General features: G+C 40.2%; 1 protein-coding gene across 2 annotated transcripts in view; it reads right to left on the bottom strand.

Annotated features, from left to right (window-relative positions):
- Positions 1–27563, bottom strand: part of pigg (phosphatidylinositol glycan anchor biosynthesis class G (EMM blood group)) — a 161004-nt gene that overhangs the window by 92079 nt on the left and 41362 nt on the right. For both annotated transcript variants that reach the window (XM_081382307.1, XM_081382306.1), the window contains exons 6-7: positions 24833–25045; positions 7918–8135 (exon numbers count right to left, since the gene is read on the bottom strand). In XM_081382307.1, coding sequence (XP_081238433.1) covers positions 7918–8135; positions 24833–25045 — 431 coding nt within the window. The remainder of the gene's footprint in view (positions 1–7917; positions 8136–24832; positions 25046–27563) is intronic.

Genomic DNA, 27563 nt, shown 5'->3' with positions numbered 1-27563 from the left:
TGTATGGATAGATAAATGTATGGATGGCATAATATGGGATGGATGGATGGACGGACGGACGGACGGACATTTGCATAATATGGGATGGATGGATGGATGGACATTTGCATAATATGGGATGGATGGATAGATGGATGGATGTATATGGATGGATGTATGGATGGCATAATATGGGATGGATGGATGGATGGACAGATTGCATAATATGGGATGGATGGATGGATGGATGGATGGACAGATTGCATAATATGGGATGGATGGATGAATGTATGTATGGATAGATGGATGTATGGATGGCATAATATGGGATGGATGGATGGACATTTGCATAATATGGGATGGATGGATGGATGGATGGATGGACAGATTGCATAATATGGGATGGATGGATGGATGGATGGATGGCATAATATGGGATTGGATGGATGGATGGACAGATTGCATAATATGGGATGGATGGATGGACATTTGCATAATATGGGATGGATGGATAGATGGATGGACAGATTGCATAATATGGGATAGATGGATGGACAGATTGCATACTATGGGATGGATGTATGTATGTATGTATGTATGGATAGATGGATGAATGGATGGCATAATATGGGATGGATGGATAGATGGATGGATGGATGGACAGATTGCATAATATGGGATGGATGGATAGATGGATGGATGGACAGATGGCATAACATTGGATGGATGGATGATGATTCATATTTTAGATAGAAGGATAGATTAAAGCAGACTGAATGAATTTGGTTTCATCCTCCATGACCTCAAACCTCGAGAAGAGTAATCTGAACAGATTGATTTGAGAAGTGTATTTGTCAGGAGATGTTATGGCGAGTGTGTGTTGTATTAATTGATGTGCAGTTGGTCATCAAGAATTCTCACACACACACACACACACACACACACACACACACACACACACACACACACACACACACACACACACACACACACACACACACACACACACACACACACACACACACACCTTAAAGAGACTGTTCTACCTCCAATAACAAGGAAACATTCTCTGTTGTGTGTAAGAGAATCACATTACAAACTTTGATTTGAAGGAAAAAGTATTTGAAAATCAGACAAAAAGACGAACGAAAACAATAGAGAATATACAAATACTTATTAAAAAATACTGATTATATATGTATATAAAAACAATGTATTTTAAGTTTAATGCAAAATACACATATACAATATTTATACAAAAATTTCAGTATTTTGAGTGTCGAGAGACATTCGATGATGTCATTGCAGCGCTTCATGGAAGTGGGCGGAGCTAAAGAGCTATTTTGCTACGTTTTGCTTGTTTGGTGGAATTTCCTCTGAAGAATCATGGGTAATGTAGTTTTATTTAGAAATTCCGCTGTTAAACATTTTACTATTGTAAAAAACTAAGTTGAAATAATGCAAGCTGAATGGCTCCAGCAAATTAAAAATCAATTTCCCTGTGGAGTTTTAACACAATCTGGCAGGCTTTTGCTGACAAAGAAAAGAAAATGTATCAGCCCAAGTGACAGAGAAAAATAGTCAACGTTCTTTTACATATAATACCCACAACGTAACAATGCAAAGCGAGTTGAAAATCGACAAACTTGTACGTTTAAGAGTGTCAGTTCTTAAAGAGACAGTGCATTGTATAATAAAATAAGCATGCCACAATAATAAGTCGTGATATTCTTTTCCAGGCCGGTAGGACTAGATCTTCAAGAATGATATATATATGTGTGTGTGAGCTAAAGACCTTTTCCAGCCGCAGTTCAACAGTCGTATTTGCTAAGTGCAATCCATTATTGAAGTACTACAGTCTTCAAACAGTCGATTCCTCACCCGGTCAATGAGATCTAAAGGACACAGTGTCCACTGGGAGGCAGGACTGGAGAATGTCAGAAGGTTTGAGGTCATCCCGAAACCCAGTCTCAGGTCCTCAGAGAGGATTGGAAGAGATGTTTATTTGCCGAGTCTCCAGTGATTTGTATTTTTAGAGCTTAAAGCCTTAAAACGGGATGTGCATAAGCGTATATTTTCAAAATCGACTAATCTAGATCTTACAACCAGCGAAATCCTGTATAACTAGGCTCATCTAGTCAGACATGACTGATACTGATATACTCTAACGTCTAACAGTTTGGGGTCGATAACATTTGAAAAAATAAGTCTTGTTTGCTCACCTAGGCTGCATTTATTTTATTTTAAAATATAGTGAAATATCACAATTTAAACTGCTGGATGGATGGATGGATGGATGGATGGACGGATTGCATAATATGGGATGGATGGATGGATGGATGGATGGATGGCATAATATGGGATGGATGGATGGACGGATTGCATAATATGGGATGGATGGATGGCATAATATGGGATGGATGGATGGATGGATGGATGGATGGATGGACAGATTGCATAATATGGGAAGGATGGATGGCATAATATGGGATTGATGGATGGATGGCATAATATGGGATGGATGGATGGATGGATGGATGGATGGATGGATGGATGGATGGACGGATTGCATAATATGGGAAGGATAGATGGCATAATATGGGATTGATGGATGGATGGCATAATATGGGATGGATGGATGGATGGATGGATGGATGGACGGATTGCATAATATGGGATGGATGGATGGATGGATGGCATAATATGGGATGGATGGATGGATGGACGGACGGACGGACGGATTGCATAATATGGGATGGATGGATGGATGGATGGCATAATATGGGATGGATGGATGGATGGATGGATGTGGTTTTCACCTGAAATATACTGAAAACCTATGCAATGTAAAGTATGTACAAGAAGTAACTATGCGTGTTTGATATAATTTAAAGTGTCTCAGTGCGCCTGGTAAAATGGTCTCATTCAACCAACCATAATGAAAAGCTAAAAGAAGTTATAAAATATGAGGAAAAAGTGATGTGTCCCTTAAAGGTGTTCCCTCCCCCAGATCCTCCATTCAAACTACCTCCTGTATGGAAAACATGAACCCATTCAAGTACAAATTTGGTAAGAGTATTGAATTATCTAGGTTTATAAGGAAAGGGAGCAGGAAAGTTCGGGGAATCTGTAGGTTGACTTCCCACACAACCGCTGTGTGTAATTTTTGTTGCCAGATAATAATTTCTACAAATTCCTCTATTTCTGAATTGCTGTTATGATATGCCTAACTGATGATTTTATTGAATTGGATTTTGAATTATTGCTTCATTACCTGGTCAATAAATTGTAAACGTTTGATTTTATTCTGACCGACTCTGAGATTGTTTTTCCCAAGTAAATTATCAGATTCGTTTATTTCCACAAGTTTGCGTCAGATTAGTGACGACTTACAGTATATCTGGTATCAAATTCAAGTGTACATGGATGCAGAGACGAGTTATTTTCCGTCTAGAATCAGCAAATGCTGTTTGATCAACCTAGATTTGGGTGCGTCTAATTACCTCTGTTCTAATTTAATGTTACTTTAGATAAGTGTATGTGGAATGCCATGAGCTTGGCCAAGCCAAAGCCATTTTAAAAAAAGTAAAGTTGATCAACTAACGTCTTTTAATGGTGGTCAAGACCTCTACTAAAGTAAAAAGATTGAATTAAGTTCAAGAGGAGGCACTCCAAGGGGGCTATTTAAGTATCTTTGATTGTATACGTGTGAATACGGCAAATCCCAGATATCTAGCCAATTACCTCTGTTTTGATGATCGGGACTGGCGAAACTGTGCCGGACACCTTGCGAGGACCTCAAAGCGATATAGTGTCCTGATCTAAGCGGGTAAAATATAATCAGAGTTTAAAAGAATAATCAAATATTCATTCACGTTTAATGATGCACAGACATCATTAAAATCTCTTTCATTTATGGAGTCGGATGAAATAACGAGTCAATACATTTGAGAAAATATATTGCATTTAATCTTGTTGTGTTGCGAAAATGGAAAGACAAGTAATACGCAGAGAAACCTTCCCCTTATTATTGGAAACCCTCATTGGACCAATAGACGGGCTTACAATGGCATAATATGGGATGGATAGATGGATGGATGGATGGCATAATATGGGATGAATGGATGGATGGATGACATAATATGGGAGGGATGGATGGATGGATGGCATAATATGGGATGGATGGATGGATGGATGGCATAATATGGGATGGATGGATGGATGGATGGATGGCATAATATGGGATGGATGGATGGCATAATGTGGGATGAATGGATGGATGGATGGCATAATGTGGGATGAATGGATGGATGGCATAATATGGGAGGGATGGATGGATGGCATAATATGGGATGGATGGATGGATGGCATAATATGGGAGGGATGGATGGATGGCATAATATGGGATGGATGGATGGATGGATGGCATAATATGGGATGGATGGATGAATTGCATCCATAAAGTCTAAATTTGAAAAAGAAGTTTCTTCTGCTCACCAGGCTGCATTTATGTTCACAAAAATACAGTAAAAATATAGTGAAATATCACAATTTAAACTGCTGTTCTCTATGTGTCTGTGTCCCCACAGTCGTTTATCATATGTTGATGAATTGTATTGATGAATCATGCAGGAAAACTCCAGGAACACTGGACTTTAGGAAACAGAAAGAGTGTAAATCAGGCTGAAGGAATGAGCTCTGGAGATCTGCGCTCCGCTGTGAGGGCGTGCGAGCTCGTTATTGATAATTAGAGAGAAGAGAGGGAGTAATTAAGCTCATAATGAGCTGGCAGGGTGAGGGTGTGAATGAGACGAGAGGATGCAGTCCTACAGCAATCCTCCGTCACGACACTGGAACACCTGCGAATCCTGGGCCGATGGGAGGAGAGGAACCCAACACACACACACACACACACACACTACCAGTCAGAAGTGTTGGATCCGTGAGACTTTAATGTTTTTAAAAGAAGTCTCTTCTGCTCACCAAAGCTGCATTTATTTGATTAAAAATACAAAACAAACAGTAATATTGTGAAATATTATTACAATTTAAAATAACTGTTTTCTATTTTAAAGTGTAATTTATTCCTGTGATCAAAGCTGAATGTTCAGCATCATTACTCCAGTCTTCAGTGTCACATGATCCTTCAGAAATCACTCTAATATGATGATTTGATGCTCAAGAAACATTTATGATTATTATCAGTGTTGAAAACAGTTGTGTACATTTTCATTTCAGGATTCTTTGATAAATAGAAAGTTCAAAAGAACATAATTTATCTGAAATCTAAAGCTTTTGTAACATTAAACTCTACCGTTCAAAAGTTTGGGGTCAGTAAGAATTATGTTATTTTATTTTTTGGGGGAAAGAAATTAAAAGAAGTCAATACTTTTATTCATCGAGGATGAATTAAATTGATCAAAAGTTACAGTGAAGACATTTATAATGTTACATGGAACTGAACTGAACTTTCTATTCATCAAAGATATACACAATTGTTTTCAATGTTGATAATAATCATAAATGTTTCTTGAGCATCAAATCCTCATATTAGAGTGATTTCTGAAGGATCATGTGACACTGAAGACTGGAGTAATGATGCTGAACATTCAACTTTGATCACAGGAATAAATTACACTTTACTATATATTCACATTCAAAACAGCTGATTTACATTAGAATAATATTGCAGTATTTTTGATCAAATAAATGCAGCCTTGGTGAGCAGAAGAGACATTTTACACTAAATTTTACTTTGAAATTTGTTATTTATTTTACTCAAAATGCCCTTATATATATATATATATATATTGTTTATTATTATTATTATTATTATTATATAGAGAGAGATTTTGCATTGTCTCTGCCAGTAGATTCTGAAAGACATTTAACTGGCTAAATAATTAATTTCTTCTCACCAGCTATAACTGTTCTCACATTGTAATTTGTAAGCGACACGTAACACACCTTTGCACCAGGAAATGAGTTCTACGAAGTGTTAAAGGTACAATATGTAAAAATTTTGCATTAAAATATCCCCAAATCTCAAGGCCAGTGTTAAATATTTTGTTAAGTTGATTACTTACAATATCCCAAATGTTTCCAACTATTTTTAAATCGTGAGAAAATTGCGACTTTAACCAAGGAAACGGGGCGTTAGAGCGGGGGGGGGGGGGGCTTGGAGTCGCCAGTCAGTGGCGTCATATCCGCGTTACCCTCGGTTTCCGCTCGTACTGCGCGGAGTCCTGGACAAATGCGGAAGTTGTAGTTGTAGCGTCTATCAAGCAACAAACGTAAGCTTGTTTCGTGCTGTCGTTATGGAACACAATTATTCTTTAACAATTGCAGCTGGTTCTGTCGACAAAGCATGCTTAATTTTATATTTTCCACATGTAGCATTTGGTTATGTTTATGTAAAGTAAAGTATTATTGCTTTAGATTTGTGTTTAACGTTAGTTTATTGACATTGTTTATCTGGTGTTTATGGCCATGTAAATAAATATAGCATGTGTTATACATAAAGATTAATCAGTATTTTGGCAAATGATGTGGGTATGTTCGACTGTACTTTTACAACAATTGTTTAGAACACGTAAAACTGCGCCGCGTTATCACAACAATGAATTCGACAGTAACATGATAACCAATGTAGTATTAAACCTTACTTTTATTGCTGTTAATTAATTTTAATGAAATAAAAGTGTGATGAGGTTCAAGAGTCAGGAAGGAAGAAGACAGGGGTCGGCGTGACTGGGACTCGTACTTTATTAAAATAAAACAAAACAAACAAAAGTCGCGCCCAACGCACATTCACCGTGGCAACCGCGACGCACAAAACAGTTCAAAAATGAGAGCTCGGATCCACCGGTTTTCTTTCTCTGCGTCCAATTTTCTCTCCAGTCTCTCTCTCGATCCAGCGCGGCTTATAAGCGGTCTCTCCACGCCAATAAGGTGTTCGTCATTTGCACTTGACCAACTCGTCTCGTTTCTCTCTCTCTCCCGTTACAGACCGCGCTGAACCACGCCCCCCTCGCCACAAAAAGCATGTCATTAAACGCAACATTTATAAAAATAGAACTTTACCCCATGCATGAACATGATTTTTCGATTCCCGTCTGACTGATTTACATCCACGGTGGAATTTAAAACGACAGTTCCCATCATTCCACGCTCCTTCACATCGTCATCAAGCTACGCCGTTGTTGTTGTTTGGAATGTAGCGCCCTCTAGCGGCAAAAAATTCTTGCATATTGTAGCTTTAAATGCTTTAGTTTCTGGTAAGAATACACGTGATGGAATCTGCCATAACCTGATGAGAAATCCCCACCGCTGAAGTTACGGCTGGAACCGTGAGTAAAATTTGAGTAGACGACAAACTCAATTTTACCAGACTGTGAATAATGCAAATCCAGCCTCGTCTCCAATGACAAGAAATGAAATGAATAGGGGTGGAACAATATCGTAATACAAAAATGCAACAATATGTATCGTGGATAGTTGTGGATACCCAAAATAAAAAATTCAAGTTTTCAGAGTTTTAGTGTCAGTACTACATTAAACTACTACAGTATATATAATGTTGAATATAATGTATAATAATGCATATTTGTGTGTCCTGATAATATCTGATGTTACCAGTAAAAAGTGTCCGACATTATGTTAAATATATCTAGTCAGTGACAGAGATCAAGCATATTCGTCTACAATAATCCTGTGTTTTCATCTTCAGAATCATGAATATTGTTATTCTGGCGTCTCTAATGTCCTGTGCTTTGGGTTTCGGCATCAAGTCCAAGACTATTCATTTACACTCAAAAAAAATGTCTTGGAGTATTGCAATAATATGGTCTCGTGAGCTCAGTATCGTTATGTGTGTGGAATCGTGACGTGAGGGCATCACTACACCCCGAGGGCTGAAATGGGTGAAGCTGCTCTGACCTGCAGGATGAGGATCATGCCCATGATCATGGAGTACATGTCGTATTTGCCCAGCTGTTTGCTCAGAGCCGAACTCATGGCCTTCAGCGCCTCCAGATACTGTTTCAGGACCTTCTTCCCCATGTTGCTCAGGACCTCGGATGTGTTCCCATCCATGTAGAGCTTCATCCAGCTGCCGTGAGACTTCTCCGCCACGCGAAACTGCTCATAACCGTCCTCTGAGAGAGAGAGAGAGAGAGAGAGAGAGAGAGAGAGAGAGAGAGAGAGAGAGAGAGAGAGAGAGAGAGAGAGAGAGAGAGAGAGAGAGAGAGAGATGCGTTTCAGAACACTGAATTGATTCCTCTTTCATGTTTCCTTGCCCTTGAACGGACACATACACACAAACTTATGTCTAAATACCGTCTCGGGAGAAATTTCAGAGACAAAATCAGGAACCCAAGTGACTGAATTGAAACGCTCTTCATGATTTTGCTACCGCTAAATTAAATTAAATAATTATATTAAATAACACAAAACCCCCTGATAAAAGGGTTGCGGCAATGACCAGGGTTGAAGTGCTTCAATTAAATGCATAAAAATACATCGTCTATGATTTAGCAGGGCTGTAAGCAGCAAAATATAGACCATTTTAGACATTTAAATAAATAAATAAAAATATGAATAAATAAATAAAATGTAAGTTATAAATTAACTTTATTTGTTAAAGCTCCAGTATGTGACTTTGGTATTTGACCACAAGAGGGCGCAGTTTCCAACAATAACAAAGGCGAAGCTTGATGACGCTATGAAGGAGGTGACGATGGGAGATGTCGTTTTTAATGCGTTTTCACCATCTAGCGATATATCTACATGGAATTAATGATCATGATCACGGATGAGGTAATTTATTCGTTTTTGTATTACCTGTATGTCTGATCGTATTATTTTATGTCATCATAATTAATGAACTGCAAGGAACGTGAAATGTTATGCTATATTATCCCGTTACAACATACAGATATTTGTCAAATGATTTGTTTGGTTAATGTTGTGCAGTTTTACGTTTTTATGGTTAATGCCGTGTTGTTTAACGTGTTCAAACCAATATCTAAAAGTAAATTTGAACGAACATTTGCAAGTAATGACTAAATATATTTTTTTAACATCATATCCGATTGTATTTAATTGTACTGCCATAATCTCGGTCACCACACGTGATAAAAAGCCTTACCAAAGTACAAAGAGCAATATAACTTTGTTTATAAGTGCTATTATTGACAGTTGCATGTCTTACCTGTCTCAATACACTCGCGAGAGAGTCTCTGTCAAGTCCAAGATTGTCGCGCAGCTCTCTCCATCTCGAAAACGCCTGCCGATATTTATCCGGGTTTTATTCCTCCGTTTGTCACACAGTCCGCGACTCCGCGTGTATCAGAATATGGACGCTTTCGTTTTGTTGGCACTTCAATACTCGCCAAAGAGTTCGTGATCCATAACAGCTATAACCATACAGTCTATGGCTATAACGCTTTAACCACCACTTCCGCATTTGACCATGCGATATTCCGGTGTGGTGGGTCATATTTTTTATTTTATTCTTTTTTTAATTCTTTGTCAGACGTCTTTATTGTTTATTGTGATAAGAAAAAAACCTCAATAAAGTTGTTGTAAAAAAAAAAAAAAAAAAAAAAAAAAATCCGGTGTGGTGGAATATCCTATCACATGGTCCACACCGGAAAAAAGGATAGAGCGGACATTGCGTCACTGAGGCGCGACATTTCTTTTCCGGGACGGCCAGTTATCTAAAATCGTAATTTCTCTGAAATAAAAAAATCTTTGGAGACTTTTGAGATATTGTAAGTACACAACTGGAGGAAATATATCACACTGTGCAAGTTATTTTTGGAAATTTTATTACAAAATTCCTACATATTGGAGCTTTAATTCGTATGACCCCATTTGAGCACTTGGCATACTACTGTATATAATTACCATATCGTGATTTTGCAAGCTGTGGCTTTATATAATATTATGGAAGCTTATGCAATGACTTTTTCAGAATTGTGTGATATAAAGTCGCAATTGTGTGTTATAAAGTCATAAAAGTTATAAACTTGCAATAATGAGTTTATATCTCACAATTCTGACTTTATAACACACAATTGTGAAAGAAAAAGTCAGAATTGTCTTTTAAAATGTTTTATTTTGTGGCGAAAACAAGCTTCCATAATATACTATCCGTCCTAAATGACACTAAAATTAGTAGTGCATATCAAATATGTATATAAAATGTGTATAAAAATATCTAAAAATTACAATTACAGTATGTAAATTAATTAATTAGTTAATTAAAGTGTACTCAGTGCTTTTACATATGGAAGGGGGAATCTCCTCAACCACACATGTGAACCCTGTGAATCTTTAACATTTCTTTAAATATATTTACCTACCATCTTGGATTTTTATTTTTTTTTACGGAGCTTGTTGTGATGCATTATTATCAAAGAATAAATGTGATGATGTCCAAAAGAAGGTGTTTGTTTTGGATATCATAATTATATTTGGGATGCCTTGAAAAGCTGTGTTTTGAAACAGATCCGGTGTGTTATGAAGACGCGATCTCCACATCTCCGAGATCTGATCCTCCACAGAACAAACCTGACCCGAGGAGGAGACACACGTGGCGCTCTGAAATGTGAGAGCAATTTAAAATGCATTAGGCATAAACAGGAATCTTCTATTTACGGTCTTTCAGCTCAACTACTGGCATAGACAAACAGATTGTTGAGCAAGCTGACATGAAACAGAAGTTGTGCTCGTCTTTTCCTCTCTATTGTGTCGTAAATCCGAGTGAAACGCTTCCGGAACAAGAACAAATGTGGGCGGGGCTTGATTTTGTCTGTGTGGAATTGATTGGATGGTTGTGGTTTGCTATTGGCTGATCTCATGTGAGTGACAGGTTGCCCCGCCCACATCATCAGAGAAGAGAAGAGCTCAAACATTTATTTTGGATAATTTTTAACCCAAAAAAGTTACGGACTGCAGCTTTAATGACAGATATAAAAAAATAAACATAATAATCGCCTTGTGTACTGAGCCACAGTAACACAAGGACACACATTAAGTATGTACAACAGTCCACCCGCTGGCATTGAAGTGGCCAAGCATGCGTGGTTTGCATTCTTAATGTATAGCTTACTAAAAGCATCCACTCAAAATGGCATCTTTATCCATTAAGCCTCTTAAATGCAAACTGTTTACATGCACAAAATGAATGACTTTTATTACAACAGCCAAATTACTTAAAGATTTTTAAGTAAAACATAAGTAAAAAAGTAAAACTTTTGCAAAAACACACCAAACATGTCCATGAACACACACTCACGCCGTCTCTCGATTTGCATACTTGTATAACATGCAAAAAGCTTGCACTTAAAATGTTATCTTTCTGTGCATACACAGAAAATTAATTAATAACAAGCCAAATTACCTTAAGATACTAATGGATGCTAAATTACTAATGGATGCTAAATTAATTACCTTAAAATTCAATATTAATTACCACGGCAGCTAAAAAAAAGTTGCTCTTAATCTGTAGTGCGATGGGGTTGTTTGTAATATTCGTACATGCACAGATCGACACTTAAAGTGCGTCCCGATTCGTGTACTAGTGCACTTTGTAGTGTAAACGATGGGAGTCATGTTCACAACTTCACACTGAGAATATCCAAATGGAATAAAGTGCCCTTTAAACACCTGGATGATGCACTTAAAGGATTAGTTCACTTAAAAAAAAAATGCTGATAATTTACTCACCCCGATGTCATCCAAGATATCCATGTCTTTCTTTCTTCAGTCGAAAAGAAATTAAGGTTTTTAGGAAAACATTGCAGGATTTTTCTCCATATAATGGACTTCAATGGCAACCAACTATACCAATGTTCACAGAAGGTTCAAATGTCTGTCTCAATGCAGCTTCAAAGTCTCCACACGATCCCAGTCGAGAAATAAGAGTCTTATCCAGCGAAACGATCGGTCATTTTCTAAAAACAATATATAAATATATACTTTTTAACCACAAATGCCCGTCTTGTGCCATCTCTGAGATGCACCACGTATTACGTCATCACGTTGGAAAGGTCACGCGTCACGTCATCTAAGTTATTTGTCTGTGTTCTCCGGTTCAAAAAGGTTAGGAAGGGCGAAAAATGTAATCTCATTTTCTCCTCCAACTTCAAAATTGTCCGATATCTTTGTTTTAATTTATTATTATTTTTACTTTTTTCGTGACCTTTCCAACGTGATGACGTAATACGTGGTGCATCTCAGAGCTGGTACAAGACGGGCACTTGTGGCTAAAAAGTATATATTTATATATTTTTTTTATAAAATGACCGATCGTTTGGCAAGATAGGACTCTTATTTCTCGACTGGGATCGTGTGGAGACTTTGAAGCTGCATTGAGACGGACATTTGAACCTTCTGTGAACATTGGTATAGTTGGTTGCCATTGAAGTCCATTATATGGAGAAAAATCCTGGAATGTTTTCCTCAAAAACCTTAATTTCTTTTCGACTGAAGAAAGAAAGACGTGGATATCTTGGAAGACATCGGGGTGAGTAAATTATCAGCAAAACATTTATTGAAAGTGAACTAATCCTTTAATTAACCGGCAAACAGGGTTCGTACAGACACTGTAAAACGAAATTCAAGGACTTTAAAGGACTTTTCAAGCACTACTTTTTTGGATCAGAGATCTCACTTATCAGACAATATCTTTCACATTCTAAAAAAGGTTTTATTTTAAAGATAAACAAAAATAAACCAATAAAACAAAATGGTACACATAAAGTGCAGCAGATGCAATGACTGTAGAAACTTAAACCGTTGAGAGGACACTATGATAAAGATATCGCTTTCCTTATTCCTTCCTCACACACTACACAGATGAGTGCATCAACCAGATATAACACCATATTTAATATATATATTTAACATATCATGATTTTGCGTGATGTGGCTTTATATAGTGTGTATGTGTCACCGTCACCATCGGCCGGAGTGACTGCGGTCACACACACTAAGTGACAGCACTTGTTTTCAGCGTGAATGCCATGAAAAACACACAAAGCACATCTAAAATGGGAAAGAGCTTTGAGATTGACTGTTCAACTAGATTTGACGAGAAATCTGAGGTATATTTTGACAGACTGGTGAAAGCTACAGAACCGAGAAGCAAATGGATCACTGCGATTCACAGAAAGAACTGGATCCACACTGTAAAAAATGATTGTGATTTTAACGGTCAAAGACTGTAAAAATGCTACAGTGAAAAACTGTTAATTGGCTAACAGAAAGTTTCCTTACTATATACGGTAAACAACTGTGATAGATCTAACGGTACATTTAATGTAATTTTACTGTAAAATAGCGTTAAATTTACAGTTTTTGGAAGTGAAAAAGAACAAGTCATTGTATAATTTACAGTGCAAAAACGTAAATTGACATTCCCACAATTCCCTGTGTGACGCTTCACATTTGATGTATTTTTGTTGAAATAACTATTATTGTAAAGTTTTTCTTTCTTCAAAGCCGACCAGGAGACGTTGGGGATCACGTTCAAACAAAGTTATTCTTTATTGAGGACTTCACGTTGACGTGGCTGCAGGAATCCAACATAATCTAACTATGGGAACTTTACATGGTATCTTATAGGCATTTTAGGAGGAGGGACTTTTGAAGGTGGAGACAAATTCAAACAAAGCATGTAACAGGTTTAGGTAACACCCTAGACTGAGGGTCTGGCCAATCCTAATTCAATCAGCATAAGGCTCCAAGAGCCATTTGGGCTCCGAAAGCCATTTGCAGAACAAAAGGTAAGATTCTCAGTGAATCATTCGTGTGCTAATCCCATCAGTCTGAGTGAAACTGGGGCTTCAAGAGCCATTTAAGACAATAAGGAGAGAACAGGAATTGCTACTTTGCTGAGATCTTAACTTTAAACTATATAGTATAGTAGAATATAAGAATATAATGTATAGAATATAGAGAATATAACACAAAACAACTGTTTTGTGTTATATTTAATGTCGTTAAATTAATGTTTATTGCATTTTTTAAATTTCATGTGTGTTACCATGATGGTGTTTAGTGTTTGTGTGAATGACACTGTGCAGCTTCTATATATTAGTATTAACTTTCTTGTTAAAGAGCTGCTTGTGATGAGCTTTAATTCATCATGTGACTCTCATCACTGCTGTGATTGGTGGCTGTCAGTGTATTACTATGGTACAAAACAGATATTAATACTTCAATAGGTCAGTAAATTAACATTATGTTAGATAATTAAATACGGTTTATTACTGTAAATTTAAGTAAAGTCTGTAAAACCTAAAATGTTGCTACCGTATTTTTTACGGTAAATTTCTGGCAACCACAGCTGCCGTTTTTTTACGGTACCGTAAATTTCTGGCAACCCCAGCTGCCGTTTTTTACGGTAAATTTCTGGCAACCACAGCTGCTGTTTTTTTACGGTACCGTAAATTTCTGGCAACCACAGCTGCCGTTTTTTACCGTAAATTTCTAGCAACCACAGCTGCCGTTTTTTTATGGTAAATTTCTGGCAACCACAGCTGCCGTTTTTTAGCGTAAATTTCTGGCAACCACAGCTGCCGTTTTTTACCATAAATTTCTGGCAACCACAGCTGCCGTTTTTTACCGTAAATTTCTAGCAACCACAGCTGCCGTTTTTAACCGTAAATTTCTGGCAACCACAGCTGCCGTTTTTTACCGTAAATTTCTGGCAACCACAGCTGCCGTTTTTTACCATAAATTTCTGGCAACCACAGCTGCCGTTTTTTTACGGTAAATTTCTGGCAACCACAGCTGCCGTTTTTTAGCGTAAATTTCTGGCAACCACAGCTGCCGTTTTTTACCATAAATTTCTGGCAACCACAGCTGCCGTTTTTTACCGTAAATTTCTGGCAACCACAGCTGCCGTTTTTTAGCGTAAATTTCTGGCAACCACAGCTGCCGTTTTTTACCATAAATTTCTGGCAACCACAGCTGCCGTTTTTTACCGTAAATTTCTGGCAACCACAGCTGCCGTTTTTTACCGTAAATTTCTGGCAACCACAGCTGCCGTTTTTTTACCAAAGATTTCTGGCAACCACAGCTGCCGTTTTTTACCGTAAATTTCTGGCAACCACAGCTGCCGTTTTTTACCGTAAATTTCTGGCAACCACAGCTGCCGTTTTTTACCGTAAATGTTACAGTTTTTTTTTTACAGTGCAGGCAGAGAACGGAGGATTTAGTTTCATTTTGTGTTAAAATGCTGAATTTAGGGATAAAATCATAACCTATATATTGCATTGTTATTTATTGTATTGACAATAACTCATCAATTAAATATTTACTATCATATATTCTGCATAATTGGATGTTTTTAAATAAACACTGACAAAAACTACACAAGTTTTAGGGCTGGACGATATGATGATATTTATAACATTGATATGAGTGATCACATGGATTTAGAGCTATATTGTATTTATATAAAGCGTTCACAGGCAATTTTACTTTATGTATTTCACCGGCGTCGAAATCAGGCTCATATAAATGTGAGGAAACATGATTCCTGCTGCATGTCAATATCCATGATCACTGGATCTTTGGTGAGTTGTAAGGAACACTATATCGAGTCCAATCTTTAGATTAAACTGATAATCGTTTCTTTTATTTAAAGTGAAGTCAATACATTCCCTCTGTACTATCTGTCCAAAATACCATGCATGATTAGAATTGAGATTAGTGCATCTGAAATGTCTTGGTTTTCCCTGAGCATCTATGAAGAGTCGTAATCGGCCGGTGTGTGTGTGTGTGTGTGTGTGTGTGTGAACCCTACAGACACAACGCTGATAAACCGAGACACAGATCATTCTAACCCGGAGAAACAGCGTGATAAATGAGTCGTTAGCGGGAAAAACTGATCATCAGAGGCGTCTTCACATCATTCTGCTCTCTTATGAATGAATTCACTTTGCTGAAACGTTCATCTATTGTCAAAACACAAATAAGCGCGACCGTGATTCATCAATTATATTATTATGCTGAATTAGCACATGAATCCATGTCATCTATTACGCAGTGTTATGACAGTGAGTTATTTCCACAGTATCGGCTCGAAGTCATGCATATTACAGCTGAGATACAGTCAAACCAACAATTATTCAGACATCTTTTCTCACATTATCACAGTTTATTCGCTATAGTTTAGAAAATGGTGATAAAATATGAGCAGAACTCAGTTGATATTTGACTGGTTTTGTCCGTCCTTCTGTTAGACTGTCTCACACATGAATTATGTTGAATATCTGTCCGCTGTTAAATTTAACTACACAATTAGATAATACCAGTTTAGCTCAACCAATCACCAAGCAATGCTTCATTCTGTTCAGTCTGTGTGTAAAAAGAGCATTAGCAATTAAAGAAAACACACTTCAGCAAAACATGATCAGCTCAAAGTGTCCCAATCATTTTTGCTCCCAAATGTTACTGGTCGTCACTGAATGAGGAATATTTGGGTATAATATGTCACAGTTTACTTTATTTTGCTCTCCTCACTTACATAAATGAACTATAGTGTCCTGCACACACTAGTAAAATAAATATGAAAAATGATATCTGGTGTCTGAATAATGTTTGGTGTGACTGTAGAAGCGTTGCAGCGATGAGAAACATCGACTGATTCTCAGAAAACACTTCTTCCTCTCAGACTCAGCGGCGTCTGGTTAATAATGAAAGCTTAATTCAAAGCATCGATCACAGAGTTAACGGGAGTCCGCTGGGATGAGCCTCTCCCTGATCACTCATGAATATTTACTGCGGGAAATCAGAGAGAAAACGAGAGACGGACGGACGGAGAGAGAGAGAGAGAGAGAGAGAGAGAGAGAGAGAGAGAGAGAGAGAGAGAGAGAGAGAGAGAGAGAGAGAGAGAGAGAGAGAGAGAGAGAGAGAGAGAGAGAGAGAGAGAGAGAGAGAGAGAGAGAGAGAGAGAGAAGAGAGAGAGAGAGAGAGAGAGAGAGAGAGAGAGAGAGAGGAGAGAGAGAGAGGAGAGAGAGAGAGAGAGAGAGATGGACGGATGGACAGAGAGTCTGAGACATTCTTTACAAACAACATTGTCTTAAATGATAACTTCTTATTTTCTAACTTGAGAGAACAAATTGAAAATATTTTGTATTCCCAAAATAGTTCTTAAGATATTAAGAATATTTAAGTATTAAATATTAATATTTAAAAAAATATATATTTTTACAAAACTTACAAAGAGATGAAATCTACTTAAAACTTCTTAAAAACTTAAACTTCATAAAAATGGTCATAAATCACCTCTTAAGGTAGGTTTAAACTGGTTTTGGGTTTAAACTGGTTTTAAACTAGTCTTAAATCCCCAAAGGTAAAATGTTTAATGAATTTATTCGGTTGTTTTTAATTATTTGTTGTAATTAAGCATTACAACATAACAGCAGCTACTAACGAGTTTACTGGAGTGACACCAACCATCCACACCAACCGTGTGTGTGTGTGTATGTGTGTGTGTGTGTGTGTGTGTGTGTGTGTGTGTGTGTGTGTGTGTGTGTGTCGCGTGTGCGTGTGCGTGTGCGTGTGCGCGCAAGGCCACTGTCTGTATCTGGCCAGCGCAGGATTCTGAATGTTCCTGTCATAATGACGGATGTCTCCTCACACACACACACACACACACACACACACACACACACGCCTCTGAGATCCTCAGGATGTCTGCGTCAACTTCCATTAAAATAACTTTCAATAAACCTTTCAAATACTCAAATGGTGGAATTATCACTCATTGTGTTTATGATGGTGTGTGAGTGTGTGTGAAGATCCTCTCTGGCTTAATTGGTCTGGGCTTTTATTTACTTTGCTGAATTAATAAAGATCTGTGTGTGTGTGTGTGTGTGTGTATGAGTGAGTGTGAGTGTGAGAGAGTGAAGGTGTGTGTGAGGGTGTGTGTGAGTGAGTGAGTGAGTGTGTGAGTGTGAGTGTGTGTGTGTGTGTGTGTGTGTGTGTGTGTGTGTGTGTGTGTGTGTGTGTGTGTGTGTGTGTGTGTGTGTGTGTGTGTGTGTGTGAGTGAGTGAGTGAGTGAGTGAGTGAGTGAGTGAGTGAGTGAGTGAGTGTGTGTGTGTGTGTGTGTGTGTGTGTGTGTGTGTGTGTGTGTGTGAGTGAGTGAGTGAGTGAGTGAGTGAGTGAGTGAGTGTGTGTGTGTGTGTGTGTGTGTGTGTGCGCGTGCGTTGGCAGGCTCAGGATGTGCGTAATAATGCAGTTCACAATGCATCCTGGGTGAAAGTGCTGAAAATGCTACAAAAGGAGAATCCTCCGAGGGTTTGGAGCGATCAGGCTATTTCTGTATTCTGCAGTGTGTGTTCTGTGCAGTGAGTGAAACACACAGATCATCTCCTATGTTTGCCAAATATACATCATGCAATGATCTCGACCTTGAAGAGCATAACGAATCAACGCAGTCATTAAGAGTGAAGACCTTCTGCATTATTATGAAATATTATTGAATATAAAATATTATATATTACAGCATCCATAAATTGCATGCTATACAGAACATAAGAGTACAAGTCATATGGCTTCATAAACACACACACACACACACACACACACAGAGGGAAAAGCAGGTCAGGATCTGGAGTGTGACTCAGGCTTCTGCTGCGTGTTGCATTTTAATTCCTAAGCTTCAGCTCTCAGCATGTTACCGTGGGAAAAGTGTTATCTGGAGAAAACCTCCGACGTCTCGCTTTCAGGTCAATGTGCTCAGAGAAACTCTGATGAGCGATCCTCCTCCTAATCACAATAATTCATCCGCAATTTAATTAAGTGCTTCATTAGGCTGCAGAAGCATGATGGAGAATTTCTACACTGCAGAGAGAGACAGACGCGGGTGAAGCCGGTTCATATCTGCCCGTACGTCACACACAAACGCAAGCGCTGACCTCTGATAATCTCATATTTTGGAATTTCCTTCAGAAAATGGAAGGATGAAAGTGGGTGGCGCAGTTTGTCGTCCTCATCGATCAGATCTCATCCTCCACTCGCTCAGCTCAGGTGAAAGAGGGGAAGTATGACGTCTAGTGCATATTAAAGACAGAAATGACGAGAGTTGGCTGAAATCGGCAGCTTTGATCTGGTTTAACACAATTTAGTGCACAGGTGCAATGCAAGAAAATGAACTGATTATGAAATTAATTCATAATAAAATTAATGCAATGCAATGTAATAAAATCAATGAATTATAAAATGAATTAATAAAATTAGTGCAATGCAATGCTATAAATTAATTAATAAAACAAATTTATAATAAAAATTAATGCAATGCAATGTAATAAAATCAATGAAGTATCAAATTAATTCATAATAAAATTAATGTAATGCAATAAATTAATTAATAATAAAATTAATTTATAATAAATTTAATGCAATGTAATACAATTAATCAATTATAAATTAATTAATAATAAAATTAATGCAATGCAATATAATAAATTCAATGAAGTATCAAATTAATTAATACAATTAATACAATGCAATAAATTAATTAAATAATAAAAAATGAATGCAATGTAATACAATTAATGAATTATAAAATTAATTAATAAAATTAGTGCAATGCTATAAATTAATTAATAATAAAACTAATTTATTATAAAAAATAATGCAATGCAATGTAATAAAATCAATGAAGTATCAAATTAATTAATAATAATTCAAATTAATGCAAATTTATTCAAATAATCAAATTAATGCAATGTAATACAATTAATCAGTTATAAAAATTAATGCAATGTAATAAAATCAATAAATTATAAAATTAATTAATAAAATTAGTGCAATGCAATGCTATAAATTAATTAATAATACAACTAATTTATAATAAAAAATGAATGCAATGCAATGTAATAAAATCAATGAATTCTAAAATTAAATAAATCCTTAATTCTAAACTTTTGATCGGTACCGTAGAGTATATTTAATTTATTTTGGTAATTTACGAAAGGACTCTAATATATAAATAATGAGTAATTTATAACCCAAAAATTGAAATGTTATTCAAGGATAAGTGTGATACATACAGGAACAATATGAACGTATAAAAAAGTCATTTGAGAAGTAGACTGCAGCTTTATCAACAGTGTTTACATAGAAGCAAATCACACATTTTCATCCCTTCAAACGTTCTCATTCAAAGACCCGAGCCAGCTGTGAGGAAAACACGCCCTGTCGGCTTAGCATTTTCTTCCTGCCATAAAAGTAAAAATAAAAATAAAAATCCTGATCCGGAGGGAAGCGTCAGCATCTGTGCCGCGGATTGACTTTGCTGTGCACTTATTTGAATTGGGCATGCCAATCTTTTTTTGTGGTAGCAACAAATTTAGATAAACCCGTTCCTAAATGCACAGAAAAAAGAAAGAAAAAAAAAATGCTGGTTGGCTACTTAACATGTCAATCAAACAATGTATTTATTTATGCAGACAGTCTGGCTATACGAGACTTACACTCCAGGAAAACAAGAATTAAAGGCGAGCTTTCATGCTTTCATCTTCATCTCTCTTCAGTGTGTAATGTTGCTGTTTGATCATGATAAATCTCTGCAAAGTCACACAGCTCTTCTCTATATCAGTGTCAGTGTTTCTGAACTCCTGAAACGCCTCCATTGTAGTCTTGAGTTTCTTCCGGGAACGAACACGTCACAATATTCCTCATTATAATAATTCATGCGCAGAATAAAGGGGCGGGGCCTGGTTGAGTTAGTTAGCAGTGTGTTAAACTGGTGGTTATGGTAAGGGGCGGGACATTTCCCAAACACACTTGACCAATCACAACACACTGATCCAGCCGACCAATCAGAGTACAGTGTGCTTTTCAGAAGGAGGGGCTTCATAGAGACAGGAAGTAAACAGAGCGTTACTGACAGACTGGGAAGAGAGGAGCCGCAACAATGGAGAATATGAGGAAAATAATCAACATTCAAGCAGGAAAACCTGTTCTAGTAGAGCCGGAAACAACATCAAGACTTTGTATTAGGACATATTCAAGTGAAAATGTCAGCAGACAGCTCCATCAAACACCACAACACTGAATAAACACACTCACACTGAATAAACCAGCGAAACTCATGTAAGATGTGAGAAGTGAATGAGCCGGAGATGGATGTTTGTGGGAGGCCAGATATCCAGCTGAGAGGAAAAAACACACACACACACACACACACACACACACACACACACACACACACACACACACACACACACACAGGGCTTGAGCTAAAGGGTATAAATTCTGTATTTCTACGGATTTAGAGTGCTCTAAAGGACCTGTCATGCCTGTGTACTCAAACCCCGAGCTCTTATGTCGGGTTACAGCATTTCATGAGCTTGTTACTCAAGCGGCAAAAAGGCTAAACAAACCCGAACCAGACTGAAAGCACAGTGCCAACAAAAAGCCCTAGATAGTAGCCAACTCTAGTGTGCTTGGCCATGGCTCAGTGTGAATGCATTAGCTTCATAAGGGGTGTTCGCACCGCAGAAACTAGGAACGATTTTAGCTCTTTTGGAGGAACTAATTTACTCCTATTTCAGAGTCGGTCTAAACCAGCACTATAGGAACTATCCGTGACGGTAGTGTTTGCTGATTTGCCGAACGCACGTGAAACACCAGCACCCGCCATTTTTAAAAAAGCTGTGTAAACACACAGATTATAGCCTATATATTTACTCCACAAACTAACTCTATGCACATGTAAAACAGTGATAGATGAGCCTCTTAATCTTTACGCTGAGGAGAAAATCCAACGCAACTTTGAGGGAATCAAGAGAAACACACAGCAAAATCCCCAGTGTTAAATTAACACTCCTCAGTGCACATATGTGTCCAACTAACACTGAAGCAGTGTTGAAGTTAATGAGATAATTAAGTGATTAAGTGATGATTGAGCATTATTGAAGATACCTGATGTTAATAAGCAGAATCACTGAAGGAAAGAGAAACAACAAGAACAGAAAAAAGAGAAACACGAGAGCTACAGACTTGGAGCCGTTACACATTATTACACATATTATTAACCAGTTTGATGTTATTTCTGTCATACATCTACACACGTTCTTATTAAGATTTACCAGAAGTTTAGATGGTAATGTTTAGTTTCCGGTCACCATTATGATGATCGGTGTTTGCTTTAGTTTGGCTCTTGACACTTTACTTTTTAATATTAGTTTTCCTCTGGCGGCTCCAGCTCTGTGTTTATGAAGCACATTTGTTGTTGGCGAGAGAAAGTATGACCTGGGCTGCGTTTCCCGAAAGCATCGTAAGCATAATTTGATCGCGCAGACCATTTGTTGCAATTGTTCTACGATCAAATTAGGCTTAAGATGCTTTTGGGAAACGCAGCCCAGGTTATGTTTCGATGATGAAATTACAATCCTGTAGTGGCCTGATCCACTGATCTCACACAGCATTATAGACTGATTATACAAATGCTTCATTCATTTTTCATTACAGTTGCTAATTCCAGCAGTGCTTTAATAATCTGAAGGTTTTAAATCACACACAGACATCAAGAATCTACATATGAATCTGAACAATGGTGACAATCACACAAATGCTTCATTTTGCAGTGCATGATGGGAGCCAGTAATCAGAACGCATCCGTGGCTCACATCATGCATTGTCCTGTAGTTTTGAGTCGATCTGTTTGTCACTAGTGTCACCATTGTTGAGATTCATGTGCTGATTCTTGATGTCTGTGTGTCTAAACACAATATCTTCTGTGCACAAAGTCAAAATTGTTCATATTGTTGTTGGATCTCAAACTGTAGAATCTCAGGGCTACAATCACCAATACTAAAATGAGACATCAAGCATATAGTCAAAGATTTAGACTCTGAATGTCATCATCAAAACATGTGAGCAGGTCATGCTTTCTCTTCCAGTGACAAATGCAAGAAATTAGAAAAATAAGATATCGTTAATTTAGTTGTATAGGCTACGATCTCATATCCATTTATTTTGTTCTAATGTCACAAGTATTTAATCTCAAGGTTTGCATGATTCTTCTGTAGTGTGCTTTTGGTGAAGTGTAGGCTACTCAAATGAACATTCACGTGTGTACCTTACTTCTTCTCACCGCTGATTCCTGATGGTTTAGAGGACAGTTACTCGAGTCGCCTCCTGTCGTTAGTGAAAGTATAAACGAGGCTTTAGCTCTCGGGGAACCACTGCGCTGGTGTCACTCGGTTCACTAGAGGAGAACTGGTCTAGTCTAGTTTCTTCCAAGGTTTTTTTCTCCATTCTGTCACTGATGGAGTTTTGGTTTCTTGCCACTGTCGCCATTGGCTTTTGGCTTGCTTAGTCGGGGTCATTTAATTTAATATTCTACAATATTATTGATCTCCTGCATTGACACTATTACATGAGAACTGAACTGAGCTGGACGATGACATCACACTTTTCTCCAGAGTGGCTATATATATATATAAATTAACTAAATAACTTTTTTACAACAAAAATGAAACATCACTGAGTTACTTAAGATGGACTGTGACGCTATTCTCTTTTAGAAATAAACTTTGTTGCATTATTTTCCTGTTATTCTGTAAAGCTGCTTTGAAACACTCTGTGTTGTAAAAAGCGCTGTATAAATAAATGTGATTGGACTGGACTGGACTGGGCTGGACTGGGCTGGGCTGGACTGGACTGGGCTGGGCTGGACTGGACTGGGCTGGGCTGGGCTGGGCTGGGCTGGGCTGGGCTGGGCTGGGCTGGGCTGGGCTGGGCTGGGCTGGGCTGGGCTGGGCTGGACTGGACTGGGCTGGACTGGACTGGGCTGGGCTGGGCTGGGCTGGACTGGACTGGGCTGGGCTGGGCTGGACTGGACTGGGCTGGGCTGGGCTGGACTGGACTGGACTGGACTGGGCTGGACTAGGCTGGGCTGGGCTGGGCTGGGCTGGGCTGGGCTGGGCTGGGCTGGGCTGGGCTGGGCTGGGCTGGGCTGGACTGGACTGGGCTGGGCTGGGCTGGGCTGGACTGGGCTGGACTGGACTGGGCTGGGCTGGACTGGACTAGGCTGGGCTGGACTAGGCTGGGCTGGACTGGACTGGGCTGGGCTGGACTAGGCTGGGCTGGGCTGGGCTGGGCTGGGCTGGACTGGGCTGGGCTGGACTGGGCTGGACTGGACTAGGCTGGGCTGGACTAGGCTGGGCTGGACTGGGCTGGGCTGGACTGGACTGGGCTGGGCTGGACTGGACTAGGCGGGCTAGGCTGGGCTGGGCTGGGCTGGGCTGGGCTGGGCTGGACTGGACTGGGCTGGACTGGGCTGGACTGGGCTGGGCTGGACTGGACTGGACTGGACTGGGCTGGGCTGGGCTGGACTGGGCTGGGCTGGACTAGGCTGGGCTGGACTGGGCTGGGCTGGGCTGGACTGGGCTGGGCTGGACTGGGCTGGGCTGGACTGGGCTGGGCTGGACTAGGCTGGGCTGGACTGGGCTGGGCTGGACTGGGCTGGGCTGGGCTGGGCTGGGCTGGACTTGACTGGGCTGGGCTGGGCTGGGCTGGGCTGGACTAGGCTGGGCTGGACTGGGCTGGGCTGGACTGGACTGGGCTGGGCTGGGCTGGGCTGGGCTGGACTGGACTGGACTGGGCTGGACTGGGCTGGGCTGGGCTGGGCTGGACTGGACTGGACTGGACTGAGCTGGGCTGGGCTGGACTGGACTGGACTGGGCTGGGCTGGACTAGGCTGGGCTGGACTGGGCTGGGCTGGGCTGGACTGGACTGGGCTGGGCTGGACTGGACTGGGCTGGACTGGGCTGGACTGGACTGGACTGGACTGGGCTGGACTGGGCTGGACTGGACTCACCCTTGTGGAAGGACGGGTTGCTGTCGCGCAGGAGTCGGCTGAGCTGGTGTCCGTTGATCTGCAGGAGGCGGAGCTGATCCCGGAGCGACGAGTCCTCGAACACGGCCGGGATCAGGCGGCCCACACTGTTCTGGGACACGGGCAAACCCAGAGCCAGGGCGAGGGTGGGGGAGAGATCCACCTGCTCCAGGACCTCCGGCTGCTCCAGGCCCGCTGGAACACACACACACACACACACACACACACACACGTCAGTAACGGCTTCTCCAGGCCCGCTGGAACACACACACACACACACACACACACACGTCAGTAACGGCTGCTCCAGACCCGCTGGAACACACACACACACGTCAGTAACGGCTGCTCCAGGCCCACTGGAACACACACACACACACACACGTCAGTAATGGCTCCTCCAGGCCCGCTGGAACACACACACACACACACACACACGTCAGTAACGGCTGCTCCAGACCCACTGGAACACACACACACACACACACACACACACACACACACACACACACACACGTCAGTAACGGCTGCTCCAGGCCCGCTGGAACACACACACACATCAGTAACGGCTGCTCCAGGCCCGCTGGAACACACACACAAACACACGTCAGTAACGCGTTCCAGTGCTGTTCTGCAAACTGGCACCCAAAATGAAGACATATTTCCATATTAAGACACGATGACACTGAATAAACTATTTCTGCACGCTAAACTTGTAATATATTCTTCACATAAATAAGACGGACATCAGCGTTTAAGTCTGTGTTTCCTGCAGCGCTGATGAGTCTGAACTCAAAAAGTGCACTTATAATTTAGCTGAACGGTGTAGTGTTGCGTCGTCCTCGTGTGTGTGTGTGTGTGTGTGTGTGTGTGTGTGAGAGTGTGTGAGTGAGTGAGTGAGTGATGGTAGGTTTAGAGGTTGGGTTAGTGCGTGTGTGTGTGTGTGTGTGAGTGAGTGAGTGATGGGTAGGTTTAGGGGTCGGGTTAGTGTGTGTGTGTGTGTGTGTGTGTGTGTGTGTGTGTGTGTGTGTGTGTGTGTGTGTGTGTGTGTGTGTGTGTGTGTGTGTGTGAGTGAGTGAGTGATGGGTAGGTTTAGGGGTCGGGTTAGTGTGTGTGTGTGTGTGTGTGTGTGTGAGTGATGGGTAGGTTTAGGGGTCGGGTTAGTGTGTGTGTGTGTGTGTGTGTGTGTGTGTGTGTGTGTGTGTGTGTGTGTCGGTGAATCAGACTGAACTGATCACACTCCTGTGAACTGTGATGTGTAATCCCACAGGAGATGCGGAGAGACGTCACAGAAGAGCTGATTATTAACAGGTCTCGGGACGCGCTGGTCTCACCGTGATCTGATGGACGATGAGGTCAGCATGCAGAGAGCGTGAAGATGAGCTCATCTTTAAATAAAAACCGCATGCTGCAAGAGGAAGCTGGTGTGAATGTGTGTGTGTGTGTGTGTGTGAGTGTGTATAGATGAGTAAGAGATCACCAAAATAGATCAGGCAGGAAAAGAAACAATTATCACATTCACCCTGACGGTCTGGTGCAGACAGATGCTCTGCCACTCCACACTCTCACTGGGAGAGAGTATAGGGATGAGTAGAAGTGGATAATGAGCATCTCACGCAGATTTTCACACTCTAGGACGTGTGTGTGTGTGTGTGTTCACGTGGTTATGCATGCGTCATGTTTGAGCTGTGTGTATTGCGTCACATGATCAGTGCCACGACCGCTGCGCCAGCTCTGTGTGTCACAATCAATTACACACTGGACTCAATGCAAATTAATCCATTATAAAACAGTGGGGGGGGGGGGGTGAATTAATGCTTTATATTATTAGACAGAGATGAATCAGTGGGTAATTTAAAACCCCCGGGGCATAAAATTATCCGGCAGCATTCCTCTAATGCAATCAAACGGTCACAGGCATTTGAGATTTAAAGGGGTCATGACATAAGAGATCTAATTTGCATTGATCTTTTGACATATAAGACGTCTTTGTACCAAAGCTTCATCACTTTAAACGCCCTCCTCTTTATAAACAAAGCATTTATTTAATCAGTCGGCTCATATTACGCGATCTGTGACGTCACACAGGAAAACACATTTGCATATGCCCGCCTCCAGAGCAAGACATCGACCAATAGTTATACATCGTCGCATCATAGGCCCCGCCCACCATAGGCCTCTTTAGTGTGTGTGTGTGTATGTGTGAGAGATGGGTAGGTTTAGGGGTCGGGTAGTGTGTGTGCGCGCACGCACGTGTGTGTGTGACGTGTAGGTTTAGGGGTCGAGTAGTGAGAGTGTGTGTGTGTGCGCGCGTGTGTGTGACGTAGGTTTAGAGGTCGGGTTAGTGTGTGTGTGTGTGTGTGTGTGTGTGTGTGTGTGTGTGTGTGTGTGTGCGTGTGTGATGGTAGGCTTAGGGGTCGGGTTAGTGTGTGTGTGTGTGTGTGTGTGTGTGTGTGTGAGTGATGGGTGGGTTTAGGGGTTGGGTTAGTGTGTGTGTGTGTGTGTGTGTGTGTGTGTGTGTGTGTGTGTGAGTGAGTGATGGGTGGGTTTAGGAGTTGGGTTAGTGTGTGTGTGTGTGTGTGTGTGTGTGGGTGTGTGTGTGTGTGATGGGTAGGTTTAGGGGTCGGGTTAGTGTGTGTGTGTATGTGTATGTGTGATGGTAGGTTTAGGGGTCGGGTTAGTGTGTGTGTGTGTGTGTGTGTGTGTGTGTGTG

The sequence above is a fragment of the Scardinius erythrophthalmus genome (genome assembly GCF_964197995.2).
Source record: "Scardinius erythrophthalmus genome assembly, chromosome: 13".
Lineage (NCBI taxonomy): Eukaryota > Metazoa > Chordata > Actinopteri > Cypriniformes > Leuciscidae > Scardinius > Scardinius erythrophthalmus.
Note: the sequence above shows the minus strand (reverse complement) of the source record. Positions and strands in the feature narration are given on the sequence as shown.